At 60.2% G+C, this 14,981-nt stretch overlaps 3 protein-coding genes across 3 annotated transcripts; 2 read left to right on the top strand and 1 right to left on the bottom strand.

The window, feature by feature from the left end:
* Positions 1-24: 24 nt before the first annotated feature.
* PAF1 (PAF1 homolog, Paf1/RNA polymerase II complex component) lies at positions 25-3,493 on the bottom strand. Its single transcript, XM_074218984.1, has 14 exons — positions 3,353-3,493; positions 3,056-3,085; positions 2,742-2,834; positions 2,421-2,542; positions 2,265-2,331; positions 2,050-2,151; positions 1,847-1,952; positions 1,692-1,760; positions 1,504-1,607; positions 1,310-1,426; positions 1,098-1,226; positions 890-995; positions 718-805; positions 25-609 (listed from the first exon to the last, which is right to left on the bottom strand). The coding sequence occupies exons 1-14, from the start codon at positions 3,397-3,399 to the stop codon at positions 173-175; spliced, it is 1,617 nt and encodes a 538-aa protein (XP_074075085.1). The 5' UTR covers positions 3,400-3,493; the 3' UTR covers positions 25-172.
* Positions 3,494-3,566: 73 nt separating this feature from the next.
* MED29 (mediator complex subunit 29) lies at positions 3,567-7,180 on the top strand. The gene is made up of 4 exons (XM_074218985.1): positions 3,567-4,129; positions 4,482-4,540; positions 4,699-4,783; positions 6,889-7,180. Exons 1-4 carry the CDS (start codon positions 3,863-3,865, stop codon positions 7,114-7,116), a joined length of 639 nt encoding a protein of 212 aa, XP_074075086.1. The 5' UTR covers positions 3,567-3,862; the 3' UTR covers positions 7,117-7,180.
* Positions 7,181-12,067: 4,887 nt separating this feature from the next.
* On the top strand, positions 12,068-14,872 carry ZFP36 (ZFP36 ring finger protein). The gene is made up of 2 exons (XM_074218969.1): positions 12,068-12,149; positions 12,708-14,872. Exons 1-2 carry the CDS (start codon positions 12,084-12,086, stop codon positions 13,776-13,778), a joined length of 1,137 nt encoding a protein of 378 aa, XP_074075070.1. The 5' UTR covers positions 12,068-12,083; the 3' UTR covers positions 13,779-14,872.
* Positions 14,873-14,981: the final 109 nt, after the last annotated feature.

Raw genomic sequence — 14,981 nt, 5'->3', positions numbered from 1 at the left:
TGGGGGATAAAGGTAACACATTCCTTGGCTTTCCAACTTGTAAACATATTTATTGACAGCAAAAGTGAAAAAAAGAAGTAAGTCTTTTCCTTTTGTCCTGAGAATGGTGCCTGAGCTGGAGAGGCCCAGCCCCTCCTGGCCAGCTGGGTGGCCTGCAATGGGCTGCTGAGCCTCAGTCACTGTCGCTGGCCTCCTCGCTGGAGTCAGAAGCGCCCCCCTCACTACCATCCTCTTGGGCCGAGTGGTCACTGCCACTAAGGAAGGAGGGGCTGGGACTGCGGCTTCGGCGCCCTGGCCCTCCCTCGCTGCCGCTCTCCTCATCCTCATCGTCCCCACTGCCCCTGGCTCGGTCTCCCCCATCCTCTTCCTCCTCTTCCTCCTCCTCATCGTCTTCAGAGTCGGCATCACTCCCAAAGATCTCCTCCTTGTCTCGGGCCGCTCGGGCCTCGTCCTCGCTGCTCTCTTCCTCGGCCTCCTCCTCTCCGCTCCCGCTCTTCTCGCTTTCCTCTTTCTCTTCCTCTCCCCGGTCGCTCTCGCTTCCTGATCGCTCCTCTTCCTCCTCCTCACTCGCCTCCTTGTCACTGCCGCTTGCTTTTTCACGCTCTTCATCTGAGGGAGAGATGGAGGAAGAGCATGTTGGTGCCACCCACCGCTTCCCTCCCCCATTTCTTCCAGGCAGGAGGCTCGGGTGCCCCCACAGGCCCCCAATGCATTTACCAGAGCCTGGGGCTTCTTTCTCCAGCTCCAGCTCCTCCTCCTCCTCCTCTTCTGGCTCATGATTCTCTAGCTGGGCCTTTCGAGCTTCCTAGAAAGGAGGAGGCAAAGCTCTCAGGCAGCTGTCCCTCCCGCACCCTCTTCCTTGTTGGCACCTTGACACCCGGGCCTTTACCTGAGCTTCCAGCTCCTTCTCGTTCATGTCCCGGTGTTTGACCACCAGTAAGGCATTCGTGCCGGACTGCACCCCGGCCTTGGCCCGACGTTTACTGAGGCGGACCCTAAGGGAGAACAAAAGGAGGGTCAGGGATCCAGGCCCTAAGGACAGGCCACAGGTCCACCCCCAAGGACAGACAGAAAGGGGTGAGGTTGACCCCATCCACCTGGTCTCCAATTCGTTGTAGTAGACCCCATCCCCTTCTCGGAAGATGAAGAAGTAGTTTTCTTCGTAGCCCTTGCTGGCCTTGTTCTTCACGTTCCAGTTGTATTCCCGTGCAATCTTATAGTCATAGCTGTGGGGGGGGAATGGGATGATGGGGCAGTCAGACCTCCCTCCCCCAGCTCCCGCCCTGTGACCATCTGCCCTGCCGCTTACACATCATCAGGCGCATAGTCCATCTCCTCCTCCTGATCACGCTTGCGCTTCCTCATGGTCTCGTCCACCGGCAGGAAGTAGGCCACAAACTGGTTGCCCTCCTCGTCCATCATTCCCCTGGAGGGTGGAGGGAGAGTGTTGGAAGGGAAGAACAGCCAGCCCAGAGGGAGGTGCCACCATATAGCCCGCCTTGCCTTATCATGGCTTGAGACATCATCTCCAGGGCTGCTGAACCACTGGTGTCCTTGGGGGCCGGGTCTGAGTCAAAGATCACTTGGGCACAGGGATTGATCCACATCTGGGAAGGGAGGAGAAAAAGGGCTCAGAGGGGACCACAAGGCTCTGTATCTTCCCTCCCACCTTCAGATTCTCCGGGGCTGACCTTGAAGTCTGGGAAAACAGGCATCACCTCCACTGGGGTCACTCTTGGCTTGCTGTAGTGTTGAGAAATCTGAGGAGCAAAAGCATCTATCAAAAGGGGGCTCAGAGACCCTCCTCTCTCTCTCAAGTCAGGTCCTGCCCTTCATCCCCCATTACCGACTTCTGAGCATCCTCAAACGTCTTCTCGATGGCAGTGATCTGGCTGTCTCGATCTTTGTAGATCTCCTCCTCAGTGAACTGCTGCTTCACAGATACCCCAATCCTAGGGGAGAGCAATGAGCAGAAAGGCCGGCCTGTGAGATGGGAAGGCTCAGTCCCTCACCCACCCACAGCCCCTCCTTCCCCTAGCACCCACTTACTTGACTTCAGGCTTCTCATTAGAGACCCCATAACGATTGAACTCTGTGGAGATATATTCTGTCTTTCTCATCCAGGGTACCACTTTGGCATGCTGCTGGGATCTGGGGAGGGGGGGATTAGAGGAAATAGCCAGGATGGGTTCCAGAACTCACTCCCCCACTCCAAGCAGATCTTCCCTTGACAACTGACCTCTCCCCCACCCCCAGAAAGCCACCTTTTGGAGCTGGTTGGAGCCTGGATCTCTTCTTCGAGTAATTTCTCATCGGCTGGATCTAGGAGAACTGGAGGAAACTGGACTGTGAGGAAGAGGAGGGACCTGGCCTGCCACCGGTTCCTCCAAGTCTTCCCCCGTCTTCCCCCAGGGCCTCACCATTAGGGTCGATTCGGTAAGTATCCGGGTTAATGAGGTCAATAGTGACTCCCAAGTCCGGCTCTGTGAGCAGGTCGTGTTTGTGCTGCTTTTCTAGAGATGTTGCCTTATACTGGACGAACCTGGGAGCGGGGAGGTAGGAGAGACCAGCCTTCGTCACAGAGGGATCCAGCAACTTCTGAGGCCCTCCTGGAAGAGGCTTCAGGAGCTTCCGTCCCCAACCCGTGACACCCCCCTGCCTCCTGCAGAGAAAAAGAGAGGCAGGGCCAGAAACTCTGGGACTGGGGAGCCCTGGAGGGGAAGGGGTCGGGGCGGACTCACCTGTTCTGATCAAAGGGGTATGTGATGAACTTGGGGTCGAAGGGGATGTCCGGAAGGCTGTTACAGTACTTCACTCGGCAGACCACCCCGGACCTAAGAGCAAAGGCCTCAGGACGGGGGCTCCCCCCCGGACCCCTGCAGCACCGCTAGGGATCAGGTGCCCCCCCCTGCCCAAAGGGGTCTAGCCCTCCTCCTTCCCCTCAGGGCAGGTGCCAGGTCCAGCCCTGGGGGTTGCACGTGCGGGGCCGCCCCCCCACCAGGAGGCATTCAGGTGAGCCCCTCCTCTCCTGCCCGGGCCCCTGCCCCGCACTCACCTCTCTGGCAGAGTCCTGTGGGAGTTGGGCCTGGGGGGACACAAGGTTTGGGGTCATTTGTGCCCCCGGGGGTGGCCGCCCCTCCTCCCCGAGGGCCGGCGGGAGGCTCCGCGGCCTCCCCGGGGGGCAGGAGGAAAGGCATTGGGGTGCCCCTCGGGAGCGGGGCCAGCAGCCCGGGGTGGTCGGGGCTTAGTGACGTCACGGGGCCCTGCGGCGAGCCGCCGTCACGGGGAGGGGCGGTGACGTCGGCAGCGCCGGGCGGCCGGGCGGTTCCGGGGTGCAGCCGCGCTCCCTCACCTGTGGCCGTCCTCCCGCTGGGCCTGGGTCTGGATGGTCGGCGCCATGACTACGAGCAGGCCTGTGCTCCCGACGCGGGCCGGCTCCGGCCGCAGGCCACGCAGCCCTCGCTCCAGGCAGCCCCAGGGCCGCTCCGCCTCCCGGCCCTCCTGGCGGCGGCGGCGGCGGCGGCGGCGGCGGCAGCGAGGACCCCGCGGGCCTCCAGGGCCGAGCTACCGGTCGCGGCCGAAACGCCTTCTGGGAAACGTAGTTCGGGTTTAATTTTTTTTTGAATGCGCGACTGATTGGTCGCAGTGGGGGGAGGCGGGCCTTTGAGGGGGAAGATGCTTGTGATTGGCCGGAAGTGCACGAACTGGCAGGAGGGAGAGGGAAGAGGCGGCCCCCAGGCACCCTCGGAGCCCGCGATGGACCAGTCAGCCGAGGCAGGGCCTTAAAGTGACGCACGTCCGCGACCGCCTTGAGTGATCGAGGTGGGAGCCAACGGGTGGCCGGGGAGGAGTGGCAGGAAAGATGGCGGCCCCGCCACAAGCGCCGCCGGCGCCGCAGCCTCCTCCCCCGCCCGCGGCCGGCGTCTCCGGCCCGGGCTCGGCCGGTGCTTCGGTCCCGGGGCCGCCGCAGGCTCCGGCGCCGCCGCAGCCGCAGCCTCCCTCGGCCCAGCTGGTAGCGGCCTCGCAGATCCAGGCGGCGCAGAGCGGCCTCCTGCAGCAGCAGCAGCAGGACTTCGACCCCGTGCAGCGCTACAAGCTCCTGATTCCGCAGCTCAAGGAGACCCTGCAGGTGCCCGGCCCCCGGCCCGCGGGAGGTGGTTCTGGAACGCCGGGGGCGGGGGCGGGGAAGGGACCGGCTGGATGTGGGGGGGGGGGGGGACGCCAGCGCTGGGATTGGCGGGACCGCCAGAGCCGAGTCTGCCAATGGAGAAGCGCCGGGGAGGTGCCGCCCCCGGGGTCTGCGCATGCGGACTGGGGCCGGGGAGGGGCGCGGCTTGTTGGGGCGAAGGCGAGACTAGGCGGATCCCAGGGCCTCTGATTGGCCGATGGCGGGAAGGGGGCGGTGCCCGGAGCTCAGCGTGGGTCCTCCTGGAGGGGCGTGGCTTGCTGCACGTGACCCCACCCTTCTCCGTCTCCTCCAGAACCTGATGAAGGTGGCAGCCCAGAACCTGGTGCAGAACACCAACATAGACAATGGACAGTGAGTGTCTGAGGGTGTGGTGGAGTCCTCCAGCCCCGCCCCGTCCCGCCCCCGGACCATGCCCAGCCCTTGCCGAGGACCCCCGGGAGCCCCAGGGTCTGCCTTGGTCTGCAAGGGGTTCTGGACCCTTCGGTGACTTCCTACTACATTCCTCACAGGAAGAGTAGCGAGGGAGGCCTGCAACGCTTCGACAAGAGCCTTGAAGAGTTCTATGCCCTCTGCGACCAGCTGGAGCTATGCCTGGTAATACCCTCCTTGAGGCCGCAGATGGGGAGCATGCTTCTGAGGGTGCCCTTCCCTGGTGCCTCCTGGGAAGCCAGGAGTGACTTTTTTTCTTAATTCTAAGAATTAGGGAGATCTGATCCTACAGTAGCTGTCTCCTCAGCTTGTAGAGACTAACCCCAGACGAGGGAGGGATTCTAAGATCTGAACTCAAAGAGAATGATGGGGCTGCTCTTAAGGATCAAAACTAGGAACGCTTTGAGCTGGGCTTTGGACCAGAGGCTGGGAGCAAGAATAGAGCTGATCTAAAAAGAAGTGGAGGCCAGAGGTAGTGCCTGATGGGAGGGGAGAGGATTCACTATGGGATGAGATCAGGGTCATTCCTCTAGAAGGGACTCTAAAGGTCTTCAAGGTGTGGTCCTAGTTTACGGATGTCAAAACAGGCCTGGAGAAGGGAAGTGATTTGCCCTAGATAATACATACAGTAAATGAGGTGGCTGAGGTTTGAACCCAGGCCTCTTGACTACAAATCCATGGTCCTCAAGGAAGGCCAGAGCTGAGGCAGGTCTTCAAGGGAATGAGTCCAGGGTTGGGATGGGAATAGAACTGAGGTGACCATCTACAGAAGGAGGGAGGGAGTCAGGGAAGGATGGATGAGAAGGGCAACAGGGCCAGGTCCTAGCAAACCTGGTATCTCCAGCATCCTTCAGAATTTCAGAATTCTAGCAAATTGATATATTGACAGTGATTCTATCAGGGACAGCTTCCTCTTTTCTGACTCTCTCATCCCTTTGCACACAGATGATTCTCACATCTATTATCTAGCCCTGACTTCTCTTCCCATATCCAACTGTCTATGGGACATCTTGAACTGGATGTTCAAAATCACCACATCCAAATCAGACAATTCTCTTCTCCCTAAAACTCTCCCCCTTTCCATATGTTCCCCTTACTGTCTAGGCCAGTATCACCCACAACAAACCCTCCCACACTCTCAACCCCCACATCCAATCAGTTTCCAGGACCTGTCATTTCTGTCTTTCCAGTATGTCCCCATCTCTTCCCTGACACTGCCACCATTCTAGTTCATCCCCTCCTGCCTGGACTGCTGCAGTAGCTGCTGGGAGCTCAGGTCGAGTCTCTTCCCCACTCTGGTTCATGCTTCACTTGGCTGTCAAGGTGGTCTTCCTAAATCACAGAGCTGACCACATCACCCCCTATTCAGTAAACTCCAGTGACTACCTCTTACCTCTGGGATTAAATAACCTCTTTTTGGTTTTTAAAGCCCCTTCAACTTTTCCAGTAGCTTTATACTTTTACACTCCCCTCCACAAACTCAGTGATTGGGCTCCACAGGTCTTGCTGTTCATTTAACTCTCTCCAGCGGCAGCTAGGTGGCGCAGTGATGGAGCACCGGCCTTGGAGTCAGGAGTTCAAATCAAACCTCAGACTTTTGACTGTTACTAGGCATGTGACCTTGGGCAAGTCACATGGGCATCCAGGGCCGTCTCCAGTCCTCCTGATTCAGATCTGGGCCCGGACCCAGATGGCTCTGGAGGACAAAGTGAGGCTGGTGATTTAGCATTGCGTCCCCCTCACTCAAATCCAATTCAATGTTTTTCGCGGCATCTCCTCCTTGATGTGGTGGTCTTCTTTGAAAGCAATGAAGGACAAAGATTCTCCAGCTCCAAGCATTTCCTTTGACTGTGTCCTTTGGCAGGCCTGACCTCCTTTCCTTCCCAGATGTGCTCTCTGGCTTCTTTCCTGATCTCCTTTAAAGTCTGTGCCTTCCCTGTTCATGATCTCGGGCTTAGCCCTAGACTTCTCACTGCTCCGACTCTTGCCCTATGGTGGGCTCTGCTCCTTTTTTTGAATATCTCCAATTCACAGGAAAGGCTTAATGAGTCTAGTTAACTTGACTGAGGGAGGTGAGGGGTTCCATGCCCTGCCCTGGGGGCCATGTCCGCTCTGCCCAGTGTCCCGTGGGCCATTCTGCCCACAGACCTCTCCTTGGGTCAAGCCATCACCTTCTGCCGCTCACTGGGCAGAGGGGGACACTGAGGCGGCTTGCTGGGGGGGAAGCTGGCCGGCCTCCGCTTCCCCCGTGACCCCCCTCCCTCCCGCAGCGCCTGGCTTACGAGTGCCTGTCCCAGAGCTACGACAGCGCCAAGCACTCGCCCACGCTGGTGCCCACGGCCACCAAGCCGGACGCAGTGCAGGCCGAGAGCCTGCCCTACCCGCAGTACCTGAGCATGATCAAGGCCCAGATCGGCTGCGCCAAGGACATCCACAACGCGCTGCTGGAGTGCTCCAACAAGGTCACGGGCAAGCTGCCGGCCCCGGGGGGGCTGTGACCGCCCGCAGCGCGGGGGGGGGGCGCTGTGGGCTCTTGGTTTTTTATTAAAGGTTCCGAAGTTACGGTTGGTCCTTCTTGGGGCTGGCGCTGGCCGCGATCTGGGGGAGCGCCTCCGCCCCTCGGCGGCAGGGGGCGCCGGAGGACGGCCGTGTGGGCCCGGGCCCGCCCATCTGGCACGCGCACTGCGCCTGCGCCTCTCGGGGGGGGGCTTGGAGGGGGCCTGGAGCCCCTCTGCTCCAGCCGCGGCCCCCCGCCCCTTCCTGGGCCTCTTCCCGGAACCGGCTCGTTTCCCGGGGGCCCGTCCGGGTCTCTGTCCCCGGGCCGGGCCCCGGCAGGCCCGGAATGGCGGCCGGGGAGGAGCCCGGGCCCGAGGGGCGGCGCTGCGGGGCCGGGGCCGGGGCCGGGGCCGGGCCCGAGGGGCGGCGCTGCGGGGCCGGGGCCGGGGCCGGGCCCGAGGGGCGGCGCTGCGGGGCCGGGGCCAGGGCCGGGGCCGGGCCCGGGCGGCGCTGCTGACTCAGCGGCTGCCGGCGCGGGGCGGAAATCCCCCGGTTATATAACACGCTCGCGGGCCCCCCCGGGGAGCAGGGAGCCGAGGCCTCGCGGGGCAGTGGGCCCGAACCCCCGTGCCGACCTCGGCCGACCCCCACTTTCCCTCCCCGGGCTTTGGTTCCTCTGGTGTCGGAGGAGAGAGGAGGCCGCCCCCCCTCCGACTCCTCCCCGGCCCCTGATCCCAGGACTGCCCCCGCCTGGGGCAGGAGGGAAGTTTGGGGGGAGCCGCAGGGAAGGGGGAGCCGTGACGCCAATTCCTAGGCATTTACCCTAAGCTCCCGCTTTAGGGGAAGCCTCGCGCCTGCCCTGGGCCCAGGAAGTGGGGGGCTGGGCCCTGGGGAGGACAGGCCGGGATTACCAGGATTTAACCGTCCTCCTCTGGAGACAGCTCCCCTCGCCCCCCGCCTGTTGGGGGGAGGGCGCTTTCAGGCCCCTCATTTTCCCTCCCCTCCTCCCCGGGCTCGCCTGCGTCATCCAGCTGATTGTGCAAGGGGGGGTGGGGCCTGGACACCGGGGTCCAGGGTATTTTTAGCCCCAAAGGAGAAGTGAGAAGGGTGGAACAGTGTCCTGCAACTGTGCCCATGGCTGGGGGGAAGCTCTGAGGGGGTGGCCTGACCTAGCCTCTCCGGGAACATCTGGGAGCCAGCTGTGGACAGCCCCGAAGCCGTGCCCTCCTGCCAAGCCTGGGAAATTCCTCTGGCCCCCTAGCTAGGGCTGGGGAGGACACTTAGGCTAGGACACTTTGTTCTCTTCCCCCCCCCCCCCCGTGGGGGAACACCGGCAATGGTGAAGCAGAGATGTCACAGGGCACCACCAGGACCCCTCAGAGGCCCGCAGACCCACAAGCTCTCGCTGGGCCACTGACACACTCTGCCCTGAAATACAGGATCACACAGCCCTTGGACCCAATCTGTCACCTGGGACTGGCGTGTGCCTGTGCTTGCCACTTGTCTGACACACTTAGAAGGGCAGCAATCACCAATCTCCCTCTTCTCCCCTTCTCTCTCTTTCACTCCCTTCTCTCTCCCTTCTTTCCTTTCTTCCCTCTCTTCTCTTCACCTTCTTTCTCTCCCCCTCCCTCCCTTTCTCTCCCTTTTCCCCCTCTTCTCTTTTTCTCTCTTCTCTCCCTTCTCTTTCCCTTTTTCCATAACTCCCTCTCTTCTTTCTCCTTCCCTTTCTTTCCCTCCCTCTTCTCCCTCTTCTCTTTTTTCTGTCTTCTCCCTTCTTTCTCTTCCCCTCCTTTTCCCATAACTCCCTCTCTTCTCTCCTTTTTCCTTCCCTTTCTCTCCCTCTTCCTCTCTTCTCTTTCTCTCTCTCCTTTCTTCTCTTTCTCTCCCTCTCCCTCCCTTTCCCCTACCTCTCTCCCTCCTCCCTCTCTTTCTCTGTCTCTCCCTTCTCTCTGGCTCCCTCGCTCCTTCCCTCTCTCTGTCCGCATCTCTGCCTTTGTGTCTCTCTGTCTCTTTCTCAATCTCTCATTCTCTCAGGCCTTGGTGGTTTCCGGTTCTGGCCTCCCTCTCCCTTGTTGTTCTGGAAACTCTGCCCACCTTCTGGGCCGGAAGCTTGATGATATTTTTAGATCAACCAATTTCCGTCTCCTCCCCTCCCCCTTCCCCATCCCAGGGGCCCTGGCCCCCAGTTCCACTCTTTCCCTACCCTCGTTCCAGAGGGGATTCCCGCCAGCTAAGCCAGCCAGCCTTCCCAAGTTGGGATTTCCATTTGAATAGCTCCAAGCACCTAACTTCCTGGCCTAGGAACCAGAGGCTACCTGGGGCCAGAGGAAGCCAATGTTGTTGAAGAGACTAGAAGCCAACTCAAGTGAAGCCAACCAGTATCTACTTCAGGCTGGGTGAAGTGACAAAAACTACTCATCGTCCCCAACTCAGTAAAGATTCCCCAGATTAGTTCAGCATTTATTAAGTGCTTACTCTATGCAAACTCCTATGCAAAATCTTTAGGACTGGTCTGAGACAATGAGAGGAGGCCCTTAAAGAGTACAATAAGAAACAGGACAAATTCCAGGGGATCTGGGAAGGTGAGATCTGCTCTGGCCTCAGAGGCTAGGGAGGTGGGTAATAAGCATACTGGAGGGTTCAGAGGCTGGGGATCTGATATCCTTAGCTATCAGAGGTTGGGAAGGAGGGGATGAAATTCCTAAGGTTCTGGAAACTTTGGAGCCTGGGACTAGTTAGAGGCAATGGAATTGAAGGCAGTCAGAAGGAAGTGATATCTTCTGAAGAGACCTAAATTTAGAAGGGGAATGAAAACCTGGATCCTGGAAGGATATGGAGTTGAGGGGGTCAGATGCCTGGGACCTGGGGTTTCTATTTTTGTGTGACTCCATGGGAGGGATGCTAGAGGAAATTTAAAATGTCCTTTTTTGTGAGGCTTGATGCAAAGCACTTAGAAATATAAGGATGAAAAAATGATTTTAGTTCCTGGAATGGTAGAGGCCTATGCCCTAAGGGACCTAAGGCTGGAGACTTGGCAGCCCAAGGAGTGAGGGGAGAAGGTTAAACAGCTTAGGCCTCTTAAGATCATAGATTTAGAGCAGTAAGTCAAGTGGAACCCCCCTTTGATTTTACAGAAAAGGAAACTGAGACCTAGGGAGACTACTGAGTTTGCTTGAGTTCAGCCACCTAATAAGTGTGCGAGTCACAATTTCAATCTGGCTCTCCTTAACAATAAGTTCAGTTACTTATCCCCTATAACGAGTTGCCAGAGGCTCTGAAAGCAGTAGATAATTTATATTTTTTTGGGGGGAAGCAGGAGGCCTCCACGTGATCCTTGAGGACACTACTCAGAGATTGAAAACTATGGTCTTTGATTAGGAGCAATTCAGTGGGGTTCATAGACTGTCCCAGCTCTAAAACTGGGGCTAAGATCCCAATCCTAAGGCAGGGTGGTTAGGGGGTGGAGTCTGGGGAGCTCAGAGAGGAATCAGGGAATGAGTCAGGATGCTGGAATGTACTCTCAAGCTCAGATCCCAAGAGAAAGATCAATCCCCTTTAGGATGACAGGGAAGTAGGGAAGGGTCTTGGCGAAGGAGTTTCCCTCTGGATCCAGGGGGCCTCAGTCAGGGAGTGGAGGATTGAGAGGTGGGTGGCTATTCCACCTTTTCTCTCAGGTGGCAGTGACCTTGTCTCTGGGTCACAGTTTCACCTGCTTTGAGCTGAAATCAAGGTCTAGATTTGAAGAGAGCATGCTGCAGACCCAGAGCCATCAGCTCTCTGTTTACAAGGAGAGAGGAACCCCAGCATCAGATCAGCCCCCCTCCTTACCCTTACGTCACCTGATTCCAGGAAGGGCCCCCACACACATACACACCCTGCGGTGGGTGAGTCACTGGGGAGCGTGAGAGCCAGCCACTACGGGCAGGTGAAACTTAGAGACCACAGACTCACGAGACCCAGGGGAGCCTTGGGGAGGTCCCAACTCCTGGGAAGGTCCCTCCTGACCCCCCCCCCCCCCAGAGAAACTTCCCACAAGTCAGAGATTTGGATCCTTTCAGAAGTTTTCATTCTGGAAAATGAGCAGGAAGGAAGCCTTCACTGGGAGGAATGAAGATGTCTGTTCTTTTAAAGTGTTCAAGTCAGGGAAAGACCACACCTGAGAGACCAAGCCCACCCTCCGACCGCCTCCAGCACCTTAAACAATCCCTCCGAAAGGGAGAGAGGATTCCAAGATTCCCAGGCTTAACTATCCTCCCCCAGCTCCTGGGAGGTTTGAGACAGGACCCTGCTCCTCTGTGTCCTTCAGTTTCCTTTCCTGGAAAATCCCGTCCTTCCCATGGGCTCCCAGCTTTCTCTCCTGGCTGTATTCCGTGGGGTTAGCTAACTCAAAAACTTACTTTGCATCTTTCTGTTTCGGCGTCTCTGCCCTTCCCTGTTTGACTTTGACTTTCAGGTCTTACGACTTGCCTACCGTCTGTCTGTCTCTCCTTTCCGACCTTAATTGAGTTTCCCACGTTTCTGGCCCCTTAGGTAAAAGGAGGGGCTTGGACCTGGGAAGGCCCCTTTCCTTTTCAGATCCTTTCTGGGGCTCAGTTTCCCAGTCTGAAAACTGAGGGGCTGAGACTGGAAGATGAGTTACTTTCCAGATCTGAAGTCCTAGGGGTTGCGATCCAGAGAGTGGGGGCACCTCTAAGGGCCAGCTTTTCCCTCAAATTGGGGTGCTGGTCCCCCCCGCCCCTCCCGGGGGGCACTCAATCCGGGAATCGCCCCTCCCCGGAGCCCTCCTTCGTCCCCGCCCTTTCCCGGTCCCCCCTCCTCTCTCTCTCTCTCGAGCTCCTCCGGCTCCCCCGGGGGTGGGTCCTGGGCGGCACCCGGAGACCCCGCCCCCAAAGCAGTCCCTTCAAGAACGGCGCTCGGGCCACCCTCTCCACAGTCCTGGCTTCACGCACCACAGGAAGGTTCACGGATGGACGGAAGCGCCACCGCAGGCGGGAAGCCCGCGTCCCGCATGGACCTGTGCACCCTCTACGAGGTGAGCCCCCTCCTCTCCTCGGCGCTGGGGCGCCGGCCCCCCGCCTGCCGTCGGGTCGCGCGGCCCGCGAGCCACGTTTCCCCTTTCGCCCAGAGCCTGTGGGTTGGGGGCTCGGGCTCCGGGGTCCCCTAGGGCTCTCTAGTACGGAGAGGCAGGTAGGCTCGGCAACAGGAGGCCCCCCGAAATCGGAGAATAGTTCCCCCCCAAGAATAGGGACCCCGAGGCTTGGAAGTGGGGCCACTTCCCTAGGGCGGAGGTGGTGTGTGTGTGTGTGTGCGCGTATGTGTGTGTTGGGGTTCTCTAAGTTGGGGAGGGTTATTGGGGAAGACTTAGGACTCCAGTTTATGGGCTGCCTTGGGGTGGAGTCAGGTAGGGGCAAAGATTGACGCTCGGGTCCTGGCCCGCACCCCACCCCCCCATCTTAGGGTGGGGCCGAGTTTGGGGGACTCTGGAGAGTCTCGGTCCCAGGGACCCAAGGAGCGTGGCTGGGCGGGGCGGGGTCCCCCGAATGGCGGCCCCCCCTGAACTTGCCCTTCCTCCTCCTCCTCCTCCTCCCAGAAGCTCCTGTCCCTGAGCCCGGACCTGGCCTCGGCGGCCCGAGGGGAGCAGCTGGAGCCCGAGCTGGGCTGGGGCTCCCGAAGCCCCTGGAGCCCGAGCCTCCCGGACCTGGAGCCGCCGTCCCCGCCGCGGGCCCGGGCGCCGGCCCCCCCGGCCCCCCGGCTGCCGGGCCGCTCCACCAGCTTGGTGGAGGGCCGTAGCTGGGTGCCCCCGCCGCCGGGCTTCGAGCCCCTGCCGCCCCGCGCGCTGCGGGCGCCCGGCGGTGCCCCCGCGGCGGCCGCACCCTCGGAAGCCACGGCCGGCCCCCCGGCCCCGGCGGCCGCCCCCTCGTCCCGCTACAAGACCGAGCTGTGCCGGACCTTCTCGGAGAGCGGCAAGTGTCGCTACGGCTCCAAGTGCCAGTTCGCCCACGGCTCGGCCGAGCTGCGCCCCGCCAGCCGCCACCCCAAGTACAAGACGGAGATGTGTCGCAAGTTCCTCACCCTGGGCTCCTGCCCCTACGGGACCCGCTGCCACTTCATCCACTACCCCAACGACTTGCTGCCGGGGGCGCCGTCTCATCCGCCCCTGCTGCGCCAGAGCCTCAGCTTCTCTGGGGTGCCCTCCACCCGCCGCCGGGGCTCCCCCACTCTGAGCCCCCCGGGGCTCCCGGACTTGCCTTCCCCGACCGGCTTCTTCTCTCCCCCTGCCTCTCCGCCCCCCCTAGCCACAGTCCCCGGGGAGCTCCCTTTCTCCCCCTCGGCCTTCTCTGCTGCCCCCGGCCCGGTGGCCCGGGGCGCCACGGCCGGAGAAACCTGTTGCCCCTCCTGCCGCCAGAGCTCGGGCACCTGGGGGTCCTCGAGGGATGTCCTGGGGCTGGGGCTGGGGCTGGCCCGGAGCACTTCGGCGCACTCCCTGGGCTCCGAACCCGATGACCAGGTCAGCAGCGGCGGAAGCAGCCTGGGGGGGTCCGACTCCCCGGTGTTCGAAGTAGCAGTGGGGGGCGCCTTCGCCCCCTCTAGCTCGCACCTCCTGGCCCCGGCCACCCCCCGACGGCTCCCCATCTTCAATCGCCTCTCTGTGAGCGACTGAAGACGCCCCCTGGGCCTCCAAGCTTAGTTGAATTAGGCCATCCAGAAGGTTCTCTCCCCTCCCATGGCCAGCTGTGCCCAGCTGTGGGGGTTTCTCCTCTACTTAGCCCCCCGAGCATTAACCTATTGCCTAGTGTCCCCGGGGCAGGTCCCTATGGGAAGCCAAAGCTCTCCAGGGGCTCTCCAGGGGCTCTCCTGGGGCTCTCCTGGGGCTCTCCTGGGCCTGGCTTTTGGATGTTTTTAATGTAGCAGGACTGAATCCGACTGTATGTCCCGTGCAGCGGGTCCCCAAAGTCTTAATGCAGTTACAAGCATTACTGGATTAAAACTGTACTGTCTCTGAGACACCCTGTGAGGGAGGGGGTCACAATAGGAAATACCCCCCCCACCTTTCTTCATGCTGTGAACAGGCTTCCCTAAGTCTCCCCTGGATGGGGGTCTCTCCAGTCCTGGTGCTCAAACCCCATCTGACCAGACCAAATCCACATCTCCCTGCCTCACCTCGGGCCCCTTATTTATGGTGACGACATTATTTATTCCGCCGGGTTTTATAGTATTTATATATTCGGTCGTCCCCTTCCCCTTTTGTCTAATATTGGGAGATTGCTGCCACTATAATATATATTTGAAATCTATTATATATATATATATTGTTAGCTGAACAAAAAAGAAATCTATTTTTGTTTTTGGTGGATTTTGTGTTTTTTTAATTAAAACTAATACAACACGGCAAAGAGGAGTCTGAGTAAAGGGTGGTCTTCGTCGCCGGCTCTGGGGGTTCAGGGGTGTGGAGGGCCGGTCTGGCTGGTTCCTGACTCCTCCGGCCCCAGGGTAGGGTGGCTCCAGGTGAGGTCACCTGAGGAGGTGAAGTCACCGGGAAGGGCTCAGGGGTGGGGAAAGGAGCTCCGAGTGGCTCGGCCCTGCTGCTGCTCCCGGGCCCAGACGCGGCCAAAGTGCAGGGAGGATTCCCCACCCCTCCTCCCTTCGACCTTGCCCAGGGGGATGGTTCTCCGCCCTCCCTGGAGCCTGTGCCCAGCTGCCAGGGGGAGGGGGTCGCTGACGCGGCCCCTCCCTTCTCTTGTGCGATCCGGGGGTTCCCCTCGGGTGGCGCATACAGCAGGCGCCCAATGGGTGCGCGCGCTGCGTCACCCCCCCAGGCTCCCGGACCCCCGGCCCTCCGCGGGCTCCCAGGCCCCGGGAGGGA

Source organism: Macrotis lagotis, chromosome 1 (genome assembly GCF_037893015.1).
Source record: "Macrotis lagotis isolate mMagLag1 chromosome 1, bilby.v1.9.chrom.fasta, whole genome shotgun sequence".
In the NCBI taxonomy this organism is placed as follows: domain Eukaryota; kingdom Metazoa; phylum Chordata; class Mammalia; order Peramelemorphia; family Peramelidae; genus Macrotis; species Macrotis lagotis.
This window is presented reverse-complemented; position numbering and strand designations above follow the sequence as displayed.